The sequence below is a fragment of the Lissotriton vulgaris genome, chromosome 9 (assembly GCF_964263255.1).
Source record: "Lissotriton vulgaris chromosome 9, aLisVul1.2, whole genome shotgun sequence".
NCBI lineage: Eukaryota > Metazoa > Chordata > Amphibia > Caudata > Salamandridae > Lissotriton > Lissotriton vulgaris.
The window spans coordinates 80,843,403-80,863,331 of NC_141697.1; the positions used below are offsets into that span (position 1 = coordinate 80,843,403).

The following is a 19,929-nucleotide window of genomic DNA, read 5'->3' on the forward strand; positions in this document are numbered from 1 at the left end:
TCCCGAGTACTCCTCCCTGTGGCCACATGCCCCCTTGAGTGCGTAGTTACATGTTTTGATGTTGAAGTCTCCTACCCATAGGATTGCAGCTGGTTTGGATGTACTTGATAAGATCGCATCAATGGCCCGCTCTATGTCAGAAATGAACATTCCCAGTTTGTGCCCCGCAATATTATTGTAGAAATTCACTACTATTAAATCTCTACATCTGCTGTGGGCCATGCGCAGAACGGAAGCGTGTTCTCCTAGGACAACATGATCCCTAACACAAAACTCAGTCAGTGTGGTGGATATCAGAGTCACAAGTCCGCCCTTGGCTCTACCAGCCTGGGATGCCACAGCCTGCACACTAAAGGAAGTGTATCCCTCTGCGTGTACTTCTTCCCTGTCCCAAGTTTCTTGCAGGCAGATTATATCGTAACCCTGTTTAATAAAGTCAGCCCATATGGGGGTGTTTACCTTAGAGGCTATCCCAGCTATACTCCACGTAATAGCCCTCAGGTTCTCTTCTAAAGCTACTTGGGGTGGATCGGTAACTGTTATGACTGATGGTGTTATCGGGTTCTCCAGTTGATTTTCACCGGTACATATGGTAGCGTCTATCAAGGTTGGATCATTAGAATTTGCTACAGTGGTGTCTGTTGGAAGTTCCTCAACTGTATTAGCGGCCATCGACCTGGGTTACTCAGTTACAGATGACTCAACAGCGAGAGTATCCCCGAGTCAGTCATTTTCATCTAGGGAGTTGAATATCTGAAATCTATTGGAAGTTGGGACTGCATATTGGCCATAAATGCTCGTTCCCAACCCGGGGACATTGAGGTTATTGAAGTAGTTGGGGTTTGGTGTTCTGAATAAGTTCATTGGTTGCTGTGGTGCATATTGGTTGTTTGGGTCATAAGGAATCATAGGGTGCCCGACTGGTTGCACTGGTGCCTGCTGTACAGGTGGATGAGGCATGTTTATTACTCTGGGGTGTTTGAAATTCTGCACGGGAATTTTAAATTCCACCTGATTCCTGTAAAAGTAGTCCAGTGGGAACAGGGTAGTGTTGTAATCATTATCTGATGGGATCGGCGCATTCAGGATGGAATCTCTTGCCCATTCGGTGGTTTTATAATTTATGATTACGCAGTCCCCACTTATTTCCTTTTTGCTGGGGCCCACCCACCCTAACCTTTGGGTTGAGAGGATCTGACTTGCCCCTCTTAGGGGGAATCCACAATTGTGGACAAGCCAGTGCAAAACTTTGTTTTTGAGTGTTTCGTTATTTTCGAATTGGGACGGTTTAAGTTTCGGGACATTAGCGAGAATTGCCACATATGGTCTACTTTCTGGCGGGAGATTAATCACTGCAGGAATGATGTTATTATAGTAGCTGCGTGCTGGTGGATTCCCGTTTACTGAGGTATGACCCGTTGCCTCTCCACCTCTTACCCCAGAGGGCCCACTTGTGGTGTTACCTGGGGTATAGGTGTGTAGGTTAGTGGGCTTGCCGGGGGCTGCCGTGGGGGCCACATTTCTGGCGGGAGGAACCTGTGAATTAGTTGTAATAGTGACAGACATATTGTCCTTATTCCCAGGAGGTACATGCAAGGGAGTTGGAGTGACTTGTGGACCCAGATGTTCAAGGATGTCTAACTTAGCTAGACCTAATTTCTCCAAATTTTCCACCTTTTTACAGATCTGCTCGAGTTTGTCAGTTAGAGGGGCAATAAGGAGCTTCATAGCATCCACGATGTGACACATTATAGACTCCCCATTGAGTGTGGTAGGGTTAGTATTGCCTCTTGGTCCCAGATTTGAGCTTGACTGTGGTGGGGATGGCTCTCTTCCGTTGGCCTGTTCTGATAATGACGAAGTTGCCTTCTTTCTCCTGCCCCTTTGTTTCGCACACCCCCTGCTTGGGGCCAATAATTTTCTATTGCGTGTGCGTCTGGATCTGCGGTGGACAGAGCCGTGATCAGTCGTACTATCTACACAGCTGTTATTAGGTGAGTCAGTTGTGGGGATGGGATCTTCATTTTCGCAGGGAATCAGGATTGCGCTGGTATCAGGCGCGTTACTGGGCCCCGGGGCCTCGAGTGGTGTAACATTAATCTGTAAATTGGGAGTTAGGGACAACCGACTATCCCTATCCTGAAACACTGCAGGAAGTATGGGATGATTTTCCACATGGGTTGGCTCGGCCCCGGGGAGACCCGTATAAGATTGCATTAGTATAGAGTCGTTTGATAATGATGTCACATTTATATTATTTACATTGCAATCATCGGGTTGTGATATCTGCTGGATTAAACAGGCACTAGGTGGTAAGGACAATCGTCTCTCAGTATTTTCAATAGCGTTCGCTACCACCACAATTGTCTGTTGAAGCATGCGGTCAATTGCAGTTAACGTTGGTAGCGGTGTTTTTGCTGGGGCAATATTCCTTGTGACAGAGCGCGTATGGATAGGCGTTTTTTTGACCGTGATCTTGGCGTTTGACTTGGGCTCCATAGGTGCCATTTACGATATACTTATAGGTCAAGTGTGTAAATACCTTTTGAATGGGCGGCGGATCGGCCAGGGGGTAATGCCCAGCCCAGACTCTTCAGGCCTCTGAGGGCCACAGAGGGCCCGCCCTTTGCCCGGGCTTAGCCCCGGGCACGGCCCCGCGCGGGGTCCCGCGACGCGGGAAGGCCAGCCCCTTTAACGGCGCCTCTGGGCGCTAAGCCTCAACGCGACTTCCGGGCCAGTCGCGGAGGCTTCTGGGGGCTGTAGTCTCTACTCCCCCGCTCTGCGGCAGTCCCGGTGTTGGAGGGCTGCGGCGGGGGGAGGAGACAGCAGGTGCGGTGGAGTGGCAGCAGCTTTCCCTCAGCAGGTCGCTCGGGTCCCCAGGCGGTCGAGGCTGAAGGCAGGTCAGGATCCCCAGACGGCAAGCAGCGTGCAGGTAGACACACACACAGAACGCCTCAGGCTTAGGCGCAGTGACACCCGCTCCGCCGCAAGGCCAGCCCCTTTAATGGCGCCTCCGGGCGCTAAGCCTCAACGCGACTTCCGGGCCAGTCGCGGAGGCTTCTGGGGGCTGTAGTCTCTACTCCCCCGCTCTGCGGCAGTCCCGGTGTTGGAGGGCTGCGGCGGGGGGAGGAGACAGCAGGTGCGGTGGAGTGGCAGCAGCTTTCCCTCAGCAGGTCGCTCGGGTCCCCAGGCGGTCGAGGCTGAAGGCAGGTCAGGATCCCCAGACGGCAAGCAGCGTGCAGGTAGACACACACACAGAACGCCTCAGGCTTAGGCGCAGTGACACCCCTATCCTTTTCACTTCAAGATGAAGTGCTGGCCAATGTAGCCTTGTAGTTTTAGACTGCATTATTTGTCTTTGATTTTCTCTCAAGTGTCTATGCAGGACTGCAGAAGAAGACAACTTAAAAGACTATTTCGATTGCTACGGGGTCCACGCACACGGGCGGGACTATTCACAAGATTAGGACTATACACAGAGATCCCCTACTACAGAATTGGCTGTGCTTCAGGCTGAGGAAGGCACAACGTCTGTAGAGGTTGAACCGGATTTGTTTCACAGTCCAAAAGAACAATAGGTTCCTCCTCTGGAGCTGGCGCGGTCAGTGCCAGCATTGGTCTTGTCAGTCAGGATGGGTGTCAACCGTCCTGTGTCGGTGAGGACCCGGCAGCAGGGGAAAGAGGCACAGACGGTGTCGAGGAAGGATTCCCCGATGGTAATCAGATTGGAGGCCTCTTAACCCGTTCTGTGCTCATAACGTCATGAGGCACAGTGCTCAGGTACTCGACATGGCTCGTGGAACGCTCACACGCGGGGATAATTCCCCTGCTATGCTGAACGTTCCACGAAAACGGGTGCGGCGTGACGAGCTCAGCTCGTCATGAGCACCTGAGCACTGTGCCTCATGACGAGCTGAGCTCGTCATGAGCATGGGGGCGCTGTGCGCGCCCCGCCCCCCAGCACAGCGGGGGGAATAACCCCCGCATGAAAGGGGTTAAGTTCTTTGGGGCCATGGGGCACACCAGAGGAAGCCAAAGGGTGCCAAAGATGCGCAAAAGTGCTTCCTTGAAGTCCTTAGCTTGTTGCAGCATTGCAAATTGGCCTGTGAAGTCAGGTTGATCAGAATAAGTTGTGGGATCGGGTCCACAGCAGGGAACCAGGAGCAGGGATGAGAGGCATTCTGATGGCCACATGTTTTCTCCTGACAAGAGTGGCAGGAATATGGAGAGCCATGCTTTACCTTTTCGAGTTTGTGCTTAGATTTTGATCTACCTGATGACTTGAAAAAGAAATGGACTTTCCCAGAGAATGGCTTTGAGAACGGGAATGGGTCTGCATCTTCAAATTCGGATGAGACCGGCCTTTATGTGCCTTCCGACGATGTTTGCAACAAAGAGCTGGACTTTGCAGTCCCAGAGCACCTTGGAATTCATCCTCGTGTATCCTAGTGCAGTACACACAAGACGTGTAATCATGCGATGAACCCAGGCATCATAGACCAACCTGGTGGATGTCTGTCATAGATGTACGAGTTACTTACCTTTGGTAATGATGCATCTGGTAGAGACGATTCTAGTTGCAGATTCCTTAATGTAGAATATTAGCCAGGCGCGAGACTGGACCCGGACAACTTTCTTGCCCAGCATTACTGTGCGCCAAGGGGGTGGCGGTGCCACGCGACTCCGCCAGACGTCCTCCGCGGGCGTGATGTCAGAGGGGTCACATAATCATCACCCCGGCGCACTGACGTCAGTTTGCTTTTCAGCGCCACAACACGGAGCCAACACAACAAAACTGAGGAGAGCATGGGAACAGTGTGCGAAAAAAACAGATAGACAAAACAGAGACACAAAGGTGAGAAACACCGTTAGGAGGCACCAAGGCACCAGAAGGCGACAACAGCAGGCCAGAGAAGGAAAGAGCAGAGCACCACTCTGAGGCACAACTAGTGCAAACCAAGGCGAAAGCATCAAGAGGCAGTAAAGCAATAGCAGGCCAGAGGAGTGAGCCCTAGCTTCGTGGTACCACTTTGCACGCCAAGGCGGGAACCACGCTGGAGACACAAGCAGGAGAAAGCGTCGAGACAGAAAGAAAGTCTGCAACCACAACATCATGGGAAAGGGCCACAAGCCGTGACAGAGGAGCAATAGTAATCAAACTCCAGACTATACTGCCAAGAATGGCCATACCTCCTGAAAGGAGGAAGAGGTCAAGGACAGGCAAAGAAACCCCCAACGAAGAAGACCAAGAGGGGTCAGAACTCTGACAACAGAGAGAAAGAACCAAAGTAGGCCCACACGCTGGTGGAAAAGCAACCGGATGAATGCCTGACCAGAGGAAAAGGAAGAGGACACCCTTAGAAGACAAGGCACCGAAAGGGAGGCGACTGCAGAAAACCCAGGTAGAGGGTCCTCGCAGAATAGGGAGGAAGGGTGGGTCGTGAAGGAATCTACGGCTAGAATCGTTGTCAACAGATACATTGTTACCGAAGGTAAGTAGCTCGTACATCTGATAGAGACTACTAGCCGCAGATTCCTTAACGTAGAATAGATACCCTAGCCATACCCAAAGTGGAGGAGGGTCTGCAAGAGGACCTCTCCAGCTTCAGACTAGCACAAGACCCCCAACAGGGGACCAGTCATAGGGACAGAAAAAAAAAGCCCTATCCACCACAACAGGGGCTGAGTCACAGGCCCTGAGCCTAAGAGAACCTCAGAATTGTGGAGGAACACCAGCCCCACAGGGGATGTGTCATAACGACAAAGAGACAACCCAGCCTCCTCCACAGGAGAAGCAAGGGTAAAAAGAAGGAGGCCAGACCACCTCAAGCCCAGTCAACGTACCAGAGACCTCCACCGGAGGCCCCAAGGTACAGACAGCGCAGAGGAAGAACAGCCACCTAGAGACTCCAAGGAGAAGTGGCAGAAGTACAGCAAAGCCCTCCACTGGGAAACAACCCAATGAAGAGGGCCACCGAGCCCCTCACAGCTCGAAGTCAAGACAGAACAGCGCCGCAGCAAGAAGACATGTGGAAGAAGAAAAAACAAAACCTCCAACGGCCCAGGCCACACTAAGGTCACCGGCCACAGAACAGAAGGACAGACGGGGCAGCCAGCTGCTGACAACGCAACGGAACTGAACGCCCGGACTACGCCAGGCTCAGAACAAAGGGCAGGACTAGTAAACCTTCCTGAACGACCCCAAAGGGGGATCACCCCGGACGGGACCAATCCACTAAGTAGTGGAACCACACCCTCAAGCAGCGGACAAGGCAGGGACGGTCACACTGCTAAAGGAGAGGCGGAAGAAGACGAGAAGATCACACCCGCGACATACCGTGACGCAACGGAGAGCAGAGGCCCAAAGGAAGGCCCAGTCTCAGGGCCCACACGGCTGACCAACAGCCAAAACTACAATCCAAAAGAGGGGCCGGACCAGCAGATAACAGCACCAAAGTCCAACAAAAGGACCAGAAGGCGCAATATTCACACAGAACACACACAACTGGGGCAACCCGCAACAAGGCCCCAGAACCCAATAGAAGAACACCTCTCAAAGCCAGAATGACTCACCGGTCACTGAGGGGGGGTGGGGGGGGGGGGGGGGGGAGGAGGAAGACGAAGCCCCGCCAGAAACCTCTGAATGGCAGAGTCCGCAGGGGCATGGAACAAAAGAGTGCCATCGAAGTGAAGGTCCACCAACCGTTCCCGAACATTCTCCGGGAGCACACTATCCCGGATCCAGGCTTATCAGCAAAGGCCAACAGAATAAGCCATGGTACAACCAAGCACCTCCAAAATGTCCAGGGTGGAGCGAAGGATGAAAGACGCTTGCTCCCAGTGAAAATATTGCGCCCCCAGGAATCTAACCAGCGGGCCTCCCGTGATGGGGGAGACAACACCGATGGCAGGGAGGGAAAAGCAGTCTGTGGAAGAGGACCCTGGAAGAAGGGTGAAGGGAAAGACAGGCAGGGTCATGCCGTGCAGGGCGATGTCGGTGCAGAAGTTGTTGAGGCACCGGGTCCCCCGTGGCTGGCCGTCCTCAACCCCCCAAAAGTGAAGAGTGGAGCAAAGCCTTAAAGGGAAGAACCAGCTCCCGACCACCAGAGCCCTGATGGAGGACCTCCAGAAGATGATCCGTGGGGAAATGGGCAGCTGGATCGCCCACAGCCGTAGAAACAGCCAGAGAGAAAGCAGCACCCGCCTCCGTAGGGCCCAGCAGCAGGAAAAGCAGCTCCTCTGTGGGTGACGGCTGCAAGCTAAGGCAGCCGTACCCCAGCCCCACCGGAGGAAGGAAAGTCCAAGGGCGAAAGGGGGGAACGAGGCCGAGGAATGGGGGACTGGAGGCACCTTCGGCGAAGACTGCGGGCGCGGTGACGGCGAGGAGCCGTCCTTAGATGCCGCCGGAGAAAAAGCCACGACGCAGCGACCCGTTTCCGGAGAAGACGATACCATCAACTGCCGAACCTCCGGGGAGGAGGGGGCGTCCGAAGACAAATCGTCAACCCGACGCCGATCAGGCGCTGTAGAGTCGGAGACAGGTCAACGTCGACCGGCGCCGCAGGGGACGCCGGAAGGACCCCCGCTCCAACATGCGGCGCAGGAGACCGCGGCTGGATCTGAGTCGGGCGGCTAAGGAACGGCGCCGAAAAGGCGTCGACTCGACCCTTAACGAGGCAGCCGCCTACAAGGAGGAACAAGGGGGGCTTGAGGACACGCCCCAACCCCTAGACGGCCCCTGTGGCGGCCCCAGGGCCAGCAACCGCTGGCACCTGAACTGCATCACCTCGGACAAGGCCGCAGCCTGCCCAGAGAACCGAGGGGGACTTGGGGACACGCCCCGAGACCCAGCAACCTCCTGAGACACCACAGGGACCCCTGCGTGGGTTTGCGGCGAGGAAGAGGTGCCGTGGTCCGAAGGAGGGAACCCGGCAGGGTTGCACCCCGTTGGCACCACATCCTCCGTGGTGCTGGGGCCGGAGCCACCGGACACGCCGCAGAAGTCCCCGTGCGTGCGGCAAGGGATCTGCAGACGTCCCAGGAAGAGAAGAAGAAGAAGAAGCCAACGAGGCCTGCAAGGCAGCCGCATAGGCCTCCATCTGGGCTCTAGTCACCCCCATGCCGGGAAAGGGCAGATAGGGTGACAACACGCAGGGCCGCACCACCTGCGGATAACCCATGCCCCCAACAGAACGAGGACCGGCCCTCGGGGACAAGCTGCGACACTTACCAACAGGTGAGCAACGCTCCTGCGGCCTGGAAGAAGGACGATGTCGGAGACGCAGGCGGCAGTTCTTCAAATCGTCCGCGGGGGACGGACGTGGTGACTATGCCGACCTGGACATGCGTGCCGAGAGGAGCTTCATCCGCCGTTCCCGCCTGGACTTCAGTTTCAGTTGCTGACAGGCCTCACAGTCTGTGAGTCGTGGTGCTCCCTCAAACACCACATACAGATGGAGTGAGGGTCCATCGCCGACATCTGGCGCACGCAAGATGAGCACCTTTTGAAGCCCTAAGGCATTCGCACTGTTCTCAGACAAAAACCGCCCAAGGCGAAAAAGGGAAGGCCTGAAAACAGGCCAGGAGTATCACGATCCGGGTCTGCATTGCCCGCAGAAAAGAAGTAAACAGACGTCAGCGTGTCGGGGTAGGGCTTATGGGACCTCGCTGACGTCACGTTCGCGGAGGAAGTCGGGGAGTCGTGTGGCACTGCCCCCGCCCCCGGCGCTGGAATGCTGGGCAAGAAAGTTTTCCGGGTCCAGTCTTGTGCCTGGGGAAAATTCTATGTTAAAGAATCAGCGGCTAGTAGTCTCGATCAGATATTGACAGCAGGCATTACAGCCCTATGGCAGGGTGCCTTATATTATATGTGAAGACTTATCTGCATAAGCAGATATGCCCCTGTGCTGGTCAGTTCCATTACTGCCAGTACAAGTGATCAGGGAAGCCATTCCAAAACATGTGTTGGACACTGGTAAAAGCAGGTTCCGCCAGCTACATGATGGTTTCACTGAAAATAGAGAGGTTTGGTATCAAACATCTCGTAATAATAAACCCACGATGATTCCATTGATGGATTTATTAATACATGCACAGAAAGGGCACCTTAAAGGTGCCCCTTGAAAAACTACTAGTTACTGGTGTTCGGATTGAATGGTTTCGCCAGCCTGCCACCAGAGACAAGTTTCTGGCCCCAAGTGTGTGGGCCTTTGCTCTCAGAAGGTCAAACAAAAAGCCTGCTTGGGCAGAGGGTGTTTACACTCCCTCCCACAGGATGACCAGCAAATTAGCATTCCAAGGCAGGGGAGCTTCAAAAAGCCCACCGCCTTTGGTATGCAAATCTGGCTTCCCTCTCAGAAGAGGATGCTGTTCAACTTTGTCCAACCGGACAAGCGTAAAAATTAGATAGTCAGGTAGGCGTCTCAAAATTCAGTCTAGTGCCACCCCTAAGATGGGCTACTTGAAGTGGATACGATTTGTCAGAGTTGGCCATCTTGGTGATGGCAAACTTAGGAAATCTGGGACAGGGTTATGCCCACTTCCCACAGGAAGTGGTCATATAGGGGGCATAGTGGCCCATTAGCTACTACCCTACACTCCCCTAACACCTCTAAATCCAATATTTAGGGGATTTCCTGGTACCCGAACAAGAGATTCGGATGACCTATGAAGAAGAAGGACACTGAAGAGTCGTAAAAGCAAAGACTGAAGGAGAGCAACTGACTTGGCACCAGCCCTGCCAGCCTGTCCACTGTTCCCCATCTATCTGCGCCAAAGCTGTTTTTTCCTGCAAGCTGTCATGCCTCAAAAGCCTAGTAGGACTGCCTGCTTCCAATAAAGACTCAAGAACTTCTGTGGACTGCATCCTGGAGGCACCCCAAGAAGAACCGAGAGGACTCCAGACCCTCTAAAACTCGATGCCGCCAAGCACCACTGCACACTAGCCCCCTAGCCTGAATCGAAGAGGGCCGAACGGTATCAGTGTGGTCCCCAAGGCCTCACGAGACAGAGTGTTCCCAGAAGAAGAAACCAAACACCACAAAGACCCTCTGCACCCGGCCGAGGAGAAGAGAACCACTGGTGTGCCCATGTATCCTAACATCGCAAGACTTGAACCCACTGGTTGGTTCAGTCGGACTCACCTTTCAGTCCCCTCCTCGGCCACTTTGTGACCAGACCGATCCCCATTGGATAACGCTGGGCACCCGGCGCTGTTTTGCGCCACTGCACACACCCTCCCTAGTTCACTGGAGGTGACCTGCTGGTGCGGACTTGGACCTTGCCCTATATTAACCTGCAGTCCAGGAGATTAATCCCGTAAGCAATTGAAATATTCACTTACTATTGTTTCCTTTTAATTCTCTTTATATTGAAATATTCACAATTAACTCCAGATCCTAACATTTTCAGGTTCTATCAGTTAATATTCATGCTAGTGAAATTCCCATCCCCAAACCCTGGGCACCATTTGTTTGTTTAGTATATATAAACTCTAGAATGTGTTTTACATGCCTTCTTTTCCTCTTCCAAGGGGATGAGTACAAACTGAAGAAGGGCGTCTTACGGTAAATTAACTGACATGTTATGAGGGAGCTTTGAAACCTTGAGGGGGTCAGACTGTTGTATTTCTCTGACACTGCATCTCCTTGGTGTCAATACTGGCTGTAAGTAGATATTTAAACAAGCATTTACAATGCAACGGTTTCGCCTTTGCAAAAGTTAGAGCTATTGGCATTGTAAATGACAACATTTTTATTTATGTGTTGGATTTGAAAACAGATAAATAAATGGCATTGTCATTTACATTGCCAACAGCGTAATCTCTCGCAAATGTAAGACCTATTGTACCCTACTGGACGAGCTCAGCAGACAGCAATTACTACCACACACACCCAGAGCCAGCCACACACACACACCCAGAGCCAGCCACACACACACACCCAGAGCCAGCCACACACACACACCCAGAGCCACACACACACACACACACACACCCAGAGCCACACACACACACACACACACCCACCCAGAGCCACACACACACACCCACCCAGAGCCACACACACACACACCCAGAGCCACACACACACCCAGAGCCACACACACACACACACACCCAGAGCCACACACACACACACCCAGAGCCACACACACCCAGAGCCACACACACACACACCCAGAGCCACACACACACACCCAGAGCCACACACACACACCCAGAGCCACACACACACACACCCAGAGCCACACACACACACACCCAGAGCCACACACACACAAACCCAGAGCCACACACACACACACACCCAGAGCCACACACACACACACCCAGAGCCACACACACACACCCAGAGCCACACACACACACCCAGAGCCACACACACTCAGAGCCACACACACCCACCCACACGCCCAGAGCCACACACCCAGAGCCACACACCCAGAGCCACACACAGCCAGAGCCACACACAGCCAGAGCCACACACAGCCAGAGCCACACACACCCACACACCCAGAGCCACACAAACCCACACCCAGAGCCACACACACCCACACACCCAGAGCCACACACACCCACACACCCAGAGCCACACACACCCAGAGCCACACACACCCACACACCTAGGATGCAATGACAGAAACAGCAACATACAAGTCGGGTGGCACACTATGTTAAGGCAGATTTTTATCGTTATATGTTTTTAAGCCACGCCCTTAATTACACTGGCCACGCCCCTTGGCCACGCCGCTTGTAGAGACCCTCAAGTTTTTCGTCCCAGTTAAAGCCCTGCTGCTCCCTACGTGTTCCTCCATACACGGCGAACCCTCCCCATGGCCCACACATCTCCCCATATCTCAGCAGTGATCTTCGGTGCCCTTCACCCCTCCTCCTTGTGCTCCTCATGCCGCGCTGGCAAAGAAACATCTCATCATATTTGTTGCTATAGTTCGGTGCCTTTTAAAGGCTGAGGTGTCGACGGGCACCCCTGGCAGTACCAGGCCCCGGCCCTGCTGGCCTTCATGGTGCGCTCCTGTCCGGCTGACTCTGAACAGCTCCTTAATGAAAAAACAGTAGCAGTGACAGTACGCAGCTAGTATGAGTGTCGTTGTAATACTTTTTAAAGTCACAATAGCCGTTATGTTCTGTACTTTCGAGCTCGTGACTAATAGATTACTGGGCATGTTTACATTATGGAAGTGGTCGGTAAAGTTGTATTTCTGTGTCGAGCCCTCACAAATGATGAAACAGTATGTTTTGTTTATTGTGTAAGCAACAAGATTAATATTCCCGTTCTAGAGCCTCGTGCCCCGCCGAGCACCAGCGGTCATGCATCTGAGTCCTCCCCGGCCTCCAGCCCCATACGGCTGGGCTGAGAAAGGGGGTGCCTTCCACTTCCATTGAAGCCCAATCTGCGCAGAACAAAACCCTCTGCCGAGATCGGACCTGAAGTAAATAAACATAAAACTTCGGTGTTCAGCAGGAGGAAGACAAGGTCCTGGATCGGTATCCAGTATTGTAAACTATTAAAACATTTTCCGGCCCCCTCCCCCGATGAGCCAGGAACCAGCAAAGTTCCTGTGTGATGCATTCGGTGCTGCAGAGTTGACATGTATCCATGCCCCGCACCAGCGAAAAAGAATAAACCAGGATGGAAATCGTGTCCCAGAGCACCGATCACGCCTCCAATCATCGGCTAACCCCAGCCGGATCGAATTCTCCCTGTAGCCTGCATCTGCTTCCAGCTCTACATACCATCAGCCTCCGCCCCCTGTTACTCTCCCTCCAGCCCCGGTATCACTTGAACCCCCTACACCGCTCTCCATTCAATCCTCGCCATCCTTGCCTTCATCACGACCGCCCTCCCTTTCTCGCGATATCCCCTCCACCCTGCCTGTCCACTGCGTCACCCCCACCAAGAGCCCCAAGTTGTCTCTGACCCACCCGGGCTCTGACAGCCGAGTCCGTACCTGAGCAGCTTGGCAGGGCCTTCCTCTGCAGCAGCCTCTTCCTCTGATGAGCTCCCACGTCACCCTCCTCTTCCTCTCAGTGACCAGCCTCGTCAGCTGATCACCCTCCCTCCTCCTCCTGCCTCCGCTCATGCCTGCTCCGCCGCCTCCTTCGTTTCTGTTTCTCCATCATCTCCGCTGACCCCACCGGTCGTCCCCCTTCAGCTGAGCCGCTGAGGCCCCGCCCCTCAGCAGACTACCCTTCACTCGTCCTTCGACCTCTGTAATACATCATCAGCTTCTAGATGAGGAAAATAGCTTTCTGACAAAAAGCACCCAAACAATATATATTTGTTGTGTTTTTATATAGAAAGGGAGAGGCAGAGCGGTAGGATCTGTAAGCGACATTGGACAGCATCGAACACAGACAGTGGGCGGGCGGGAGGGAGGAGGCACGAACAGTGGGTGGGCGGGAGGGAGAACTTCGAGAAGGCACGGACAACGGGACGGCGAGAGGGAGGGTGTGGGGGGCGGGACTTGAAAAAAGACACAAAACGCCCCCGAATCGCGTCGTCACGGGGGAAACAGTGATGGACAACCATGTCTTCCAATGGCTAGCCTCCATTTATGGAGCTAGCCAATGGAAGAGCAAGCGGGACAAAGCCCCCGTACTGTTCTAACATTAGATTACGCCTGCGCGAACGCTGCTGCGCAGCGAACGCAGGCGAAACCTAAAAAGGCTAATGTTGTACTTGTTCACTTTATAAAGAATGCCTCTGAAAATACCATTACATAACTGATGCAACACATGGTAACTGCAAGAACTCGGATAAAGGGAACCACAAAGGCATGGAGAACAGATGACCCACCCCAACCCTTGAAGAATAACCGAGATGTAGAAAGATTCCAATAGGAACAAGCACATGGTGTGTGCAATAGGAGAGAATAAATCCTATCAAGGTTGTTCTACCTACACTGCAAAGCTTCTGAAGGCAGTCAACAAGGGGAGGCAGACCCAATGTCCAATGCCATAGAAACAATGAAGAGGATTATGATGCAGGCAGGGTCCTGGCATCTCAAAGCAAATGTTCTCTTCTTCACTGGTTACAATCATTCGAAGTAATCGGAATCCAGGCTAAAAGATCTTCAAAAGGATGCGAGAGCTGGAGGAAGCTTAAGATTAGTAGATAGTTTACCATAGCACCCAATACACCTAAAGCACTACAATAATTTTACTCAAATGCATCCATGAAATCAAGACAGACTCTTCCAGTGAAGATGGCAAAAAGGTGATGTGTATGGTTTCGACAGTGGACAAAGAAACAAATGTGGTGAAACCTCTTCAGCCCTGTGGCTCAATGCATAATGTTGCAAACAATGAAACAAGGCACCCCATTTTGTTCAACAGAAGCCCTCAATCGATGGTTGTCCTTAACATTTTCACTCACCAGTCCCTGAGCTGTTGCCACTATGTCCACTGGAAAATCATCCTGCTTGGCTTCACTTGTAAAAAACATCTCCTCCGGCACAGTTGGGACCTGAAACAAAGGTTTCCATTGATCAGTGGTCTCTTAACTCAAACAAACCCAAACATAATTAATTCCACATTGTTTGAAATCAAAGAATCTTATGTAGGCTTGCTCCTGTGACTTAACCAATGGAACTACTAGTTTAGATTTTGATTTAAAATGTGAACTCTGAATGATATTGGGAAGAAAATCCCCTGGTGCCCAAGTTACTCAATGAAAAACATGGTAAGAAATAGCCCCACTGTTAGGAAAGGAAGGAAAATACTTTGCAAGCGCCTTTTGATTCAAGTTCTGTTAGACTACCGTCGGACATGGGCATGTAGAACCAAAGGTTCATACTTTGCATGCTTTACCTGCTGCAAGTCTACGCAGACTGTCGCAGAATGCCAAAATGATGGACTGATAACAACAGGATTGCTTGGAAGTGTGAATGGCCCTCCCTGATCCATGACTGGCTAATCACTGAAGGCCAGCAGTAACGTAACGTGTAACTGGACGTTTGTACAAGGACAGGGATTGCCTGGCAATCTCTTGTGTGCTTGATTTGTCGATGTGTTGTATTCATATTTAATTTGAAGTTAAGGATTTATTGGAACCTGTTACATGTAAATGTAAATGTAAATGTACATGTATTTATATAGCGCAAATCGCCCACATCGCAGGCATCTATGCGCTTGCTTAGGGAACCCGTCCTGGTATTCCCCTGTGAGATACCCCGGCAGGGTATCCACAAGGTGAAAGCCAGGCATCCCGCCGCGAGGGGCCGTTGTGGAGATTAAGCAAGCTGTTGCCCAGAGTCGCAGAGTGTGAACCCGTGAGTCGAGTAGGCACCGGAGCGAGAATTATCGAGTCCGTGGAATTATTGAGCCCAACCCCCGTCGGGGCGGGGAATTGAACCCTGGTCCAGGGCCGATCTCAGCTTCCGGGTCTGCCGCCTCTAACCCCTGAGCCACACTTCTCCACTTCTCCATGGCGTGCCATGTTGGAAATGCAAATGCTACTTACCAGCATGCATCTGTTCTTGGCATGTAGGGCTGCTGACATTCATATCTGTGCATAGATCGCCGCCTAGTGTTGGGTCCGGATGATTGCACATTGTTGTCCTGGAAGAGTCTTCGAAGTATCACAAGATAGGTGGCTCCTCCCCTGGACTACAGTGCGCATGGGCATCGCCTCCATCCCCAGATTGTTTTTAGCCATTGGCAGAGATGGAGTGAAGTATGTGAGTGATGCCCATGCTATGAGCATATGTATATATATATATATGAATACTGCAGCTGCTACAGGCGCCGGGGAGGAGGGTGGGCGATATGAATGTCAGCAGCCCTACATGCCAAGAACAGATGCATACTGGTAAGTAGCATTTGCAGTTCGAGGCATGTGGGCTGCTGAATTCATATCTGTGCATAGAATACATAGCAGTCCCCCTCTTATCGGCGGCCGCCCGTGCCAGCTACAGCAGTCTGAAAAAGTGTTTTGAGAACAGCCTGACCAACAGCTGCCTGCTGTTTGGAGTGCACGTCTACACAGTAATGTTTAGTGAAAGTATGTGTGGTAGACCATGTGGCTGCTCTAAGGGAATGTTACCTAGGAAAGCCATAGAGGCCCCCAACTTTCTGGTGGAGTGGGCTCTCGGTGGAATTGTGAGAGTGCGTTTAGCCTTAGCGTAACAGATCTGAATGCATTTCACGATCCACCTAGCGATCCCAGCTTTGGAGATAGCGTTTCCCTTGTGGTGTGAGGCAAAAGCAACGAAAAGTTGCTTGGTCTTACGAAAATCTTTTGTCCTGTCAACGTAGTACATCAAGGCTCTTTTAACGTCAAGGGTGTGGAGCATCCGCTCTGCCAGCGACTCTGGGTTTTGAAAAAACACTGGCAACTCAATTGTCTGGTTCATGTGGAATTGAGATACAACCTTGGGTAAGAATTTAGGGTTAGTGCGGAGTACCACCCTGTTAGCGTGTACTTGGAAGAAAGGTTCCTGGATGGTGAGCACCTGCAACTCGCTAACCCTCCGTAGCGATGTAATTGCTACTAAGAAAGCAACCTTCCAAGTCAGAAACTGAAGCTCACAAGAGTGCAGTGGCTCAAAGGGAGGACCCATCAGCCTTGTAAGAACCACATTGAGGTTTTATTCCGGAGCTGGTGGCGTCCGTGGTGGAATGACTCTTTTGAGTCCTTCCAGAAAAGCCTTGATAGCAGGGACCTTACAAAGTGATAGGTGTTGCCTATTCTGGAGGTATGCTGCCATTGCAGACAAGTGAATGCGGATGGAAGAGTACGCCAAATTGCATTGGTACAGGTGGAACAGGTAACAAATGATGTTCTGAATAGAAGCATCCAGCGGGTCAATATTGTGGTTTACACAGTAAATGACAAACCTCTTTCATTTAGCCGCATAACAAGCTCTGGTAGTGGGCTTCCTTGCCTCCCGAATGATGTCCATGCAATCGGGGGGAAGGTTGAGGTAGCCAAACTCTAGGACTTCAGGAGCCAGATCGCCAGGTTGAGCTGTTGCGGATCTGGGTGCTGAATGTCGCCATGGCTCTGCATCAGAAGGCTGGGCGTGAGATGAAGCCTTTGATGCGGTACCCTAGAGAGTTCCAGAAACGTGGTGTGCCATGGTTGGCGAGCCCACGTTGGAGCAACCAGGATGAGAGTCATCGAGTGCTGCCTGAGTGTGCGTGCCACCAGCGGTATCAGAGGTGCTGGGGGAAAAGCGTACGCAAATCTGCCTGACCAGTTCATCCACATCGCATTGCCCTGCGATTGCGGGTGTGGGAACCTGGCAGCGAAGCTTTGGCATTTTGCGTTCTCCTTTGTGGCGAACAGGTCTATCTCTGGATGACCCCATCTTTGGAAGTACGGTTGGAGTACTGATGGATGTATCTCCCACTCATGCATTTGGTGGCTGTGCCTGCTGAGCAGGTCCGCCATCTGGTTGTCCTTGCCCGGGAGATGCTCTGCCATGAGGAAGATGTTCTTCTGAATGGCCCACTTCCACATGCTCTGAGCCAGATGAGACGGCTGCGGAGAGTGTGTGCCCCCCTGCTTCTGAATGTAGTACATGGCCGTCATGTTGTCCGTCCGGATCAACACGACCTTGTTGCACAGATGTACTTTGAATGCCTTCAAGGCCATGAAGATCGCCATCAGTTCCAAAACGTTGATGTGCATCTTCCTTTGCTGTAGTGTCCATAGTCCCTGCACTGTGTAGTGGAGTACATGCGCTCCCCATCCCTGGAGAGAAGCGTCCGTTGTCAGGATAATCTGTGGCACAGGCTCCTGGAACGGTCGGCCCTTGCAAAGGTTTTGTGGATTCCACCAATGCAGAGAGTTGTATGCCCGACCGCTCACCAACACTAGGTCTGTCAGTTGCCCGTGAGCCTGAGTCCATTGACGTGCTAGGCACTCCTGAAGCGGACGCATATGTAGTCTCGCGTGCGGGACGATGGAGATGCAGGAGGCCATCATGCCTATCAACTGCATGAACACTTTCGCTGGAAGCGAGTGCTGAGGTCTGAATCGTTGGATCAGCGTTTGGATACTGGCGATTCTCACTGAATTTGGCTGCGCAGTGGCTGCCAGAGTGTCTATTGTCGTGCCCAGATACTGCCGTACACGGGCGGGCTGGAGATGGGATTTTGGATAGTTCAGCGAGAATCCCAGATCATGCAGGAGGTGAATTGTGCGGGACACGTGGCCCTCGCACTGCTGTTCTGTCTTTGCCTGAATGAGCCAGTCGTCCAGATAGGGATAGACGTGGACGTTCTGGCGTCGTAGATGCGCTGCCACAGTCGCCAGGCACTTTGTAAAAACCCTTGGCGCTGTGGTGACCCCGAAAGGCAGAACCCTGAACTGGTAGTGCTGGTCTTGAATCGTGAATCTGAGGTACTTCCTGTGGGAAGGATGCAGGGGGATATGAAAATACGCATCCTTCAGATCTAGCGTAGCAGGAAGTCCCCCTGTCGAAGCAGGGGGTGGACCTGCTGCAACGTGAGCATATGGAAGTGCTCCGATAGAATGTACCAGTTGAGGGGCCTGAGGTCCAGGATGGGCCTTAGGGATCCGTCCTTTTTGGGGATTAGAAAGTACAGAGAGTAAACTCCTGTTCCCCTTTCTTGCAGTGGGACGAGCTCTATTGCCCCTTTTTGCAGCATGACTTGAACCTCCTGCTGCAACAAGTGCAAGTGCTCGCCGGACATAGGACGGCTTCTTGGAGGTATGTTTGGTGGAGTGGAAGTAAGTTCCAGACAGTAACCGTACTGGATAAGAGACTTGACCCACCTGTCCGTGGTGATGGATTTCCACGCGGGCAGGAACTGCTGGAGTCTCCCCCCGACCGGTGTTGTGTGGTCGGGGGGCAGTGACAAGGCGTCACTGTTTGTTAGCTGTGGAGGACCTGGAGCTGTTGTTCCCACGTCCTCTGCCTTTGATGTTGTTGCCCCTGTAACCACCTCTACTCTTGTTGGTGTATGAGGTCTGGGTGTTGGTCTTGTAATATGGTGTGGACTGTGATGCCTGACCCCTTGAGGTGCCTCTGTTATTGGAGCGGCGAAAGGAACCACCCCGAAACTGCTGAGACTGGAGGGCCCCCATAGACTTGGCAGTGTCCGTGTCTTTCTTCATTTTTTCAAGCGTCGCATCCACCTCAGGGCCAAACAGGTGGTCAGGATTAACTGTTTGGTTAAGGATGGTCGTCTGTATATCTGGTTTGAATCCTGATATCCTAAGCCATGCATGTCTCCTCAGCAACACGCTAGTGTTGATTGCCCTGGAGGCGGTATCAGCCACGTCCAGCGCACATTTGATGGAAGCGTTGGTGATCAGCTTTCCCTCCTGAATCAACATTTCCCCTGCCTCCTTGTACTGATCGGGCAAGTGTTGCAGAAGTGTTTCTAGGGTGTCATAATGCGCCCTATCGTAGCGTGCAAGTAGGGCCTGCGTGTTTGAAATGCGCCAAATATTAGCTGCCTGCGCAGCAATCCTTTTCCCTGAGGCTTCAAATATTTTCGACTCTTTATCTGGGGGAGGAGCGTCACCCGTGGTCTGCGAGTTCGCCCGCTTACGTGCGTTGGATACCACCAAAGAATCCAGTGGCAAGTGCCCCCTGATGTAAGTTGGATCCGAGGGCGCTGCCTTGTATTTTTTATCAATACGAGGATTGACCACTCGCGCCCGAGTGGGCTCTTTGAAAACCTTTGGCGCATGTTTTAGCACTCCCTTTAGCATTGGCAATGTCTTGACTGACTTTTCAGCCACAGAGAAAGTGTCAAACAGAAAATCGACATCCACAGGATCTGAATGTAGGTCAACATCATGATGAGCCGCAGCCCTCTCAATCAGAGCGTTGAAGGCTGCAGAGTCCTCTGTTGGAGAAGTCTTAGCAGCAAAAAGCTGCGGCTCCTGACTCGACTGAGGGTCCTCAGGGTCGCCTCCGGCAGACCAAGGT

General features: G+C 52.4%; 1 protein-coding gene across 1 annotated transcript in view; it reads right to left on the reverse strand.

Annotated features, from left to right (window-relative positions):
* CDAN1 (codanin 1) overlaps window positions 1-19,929 on the reverse strand; it is a 232,752-nt gene that overhangs the window by 73,176 nt on the left and 139,647 nt on the right. Inside the window, exon 16 of the mRNA XM_086937098.1 lies at window positions 14,397-14,486. Within this exon, the coding sequence (XP_086793224.1) occupies window positions 14,397-14,486 (90 nt within the window). The remainder of the gene's footprint in view (window positions 1-14,396; window positions 14,487-19,929) is intronic.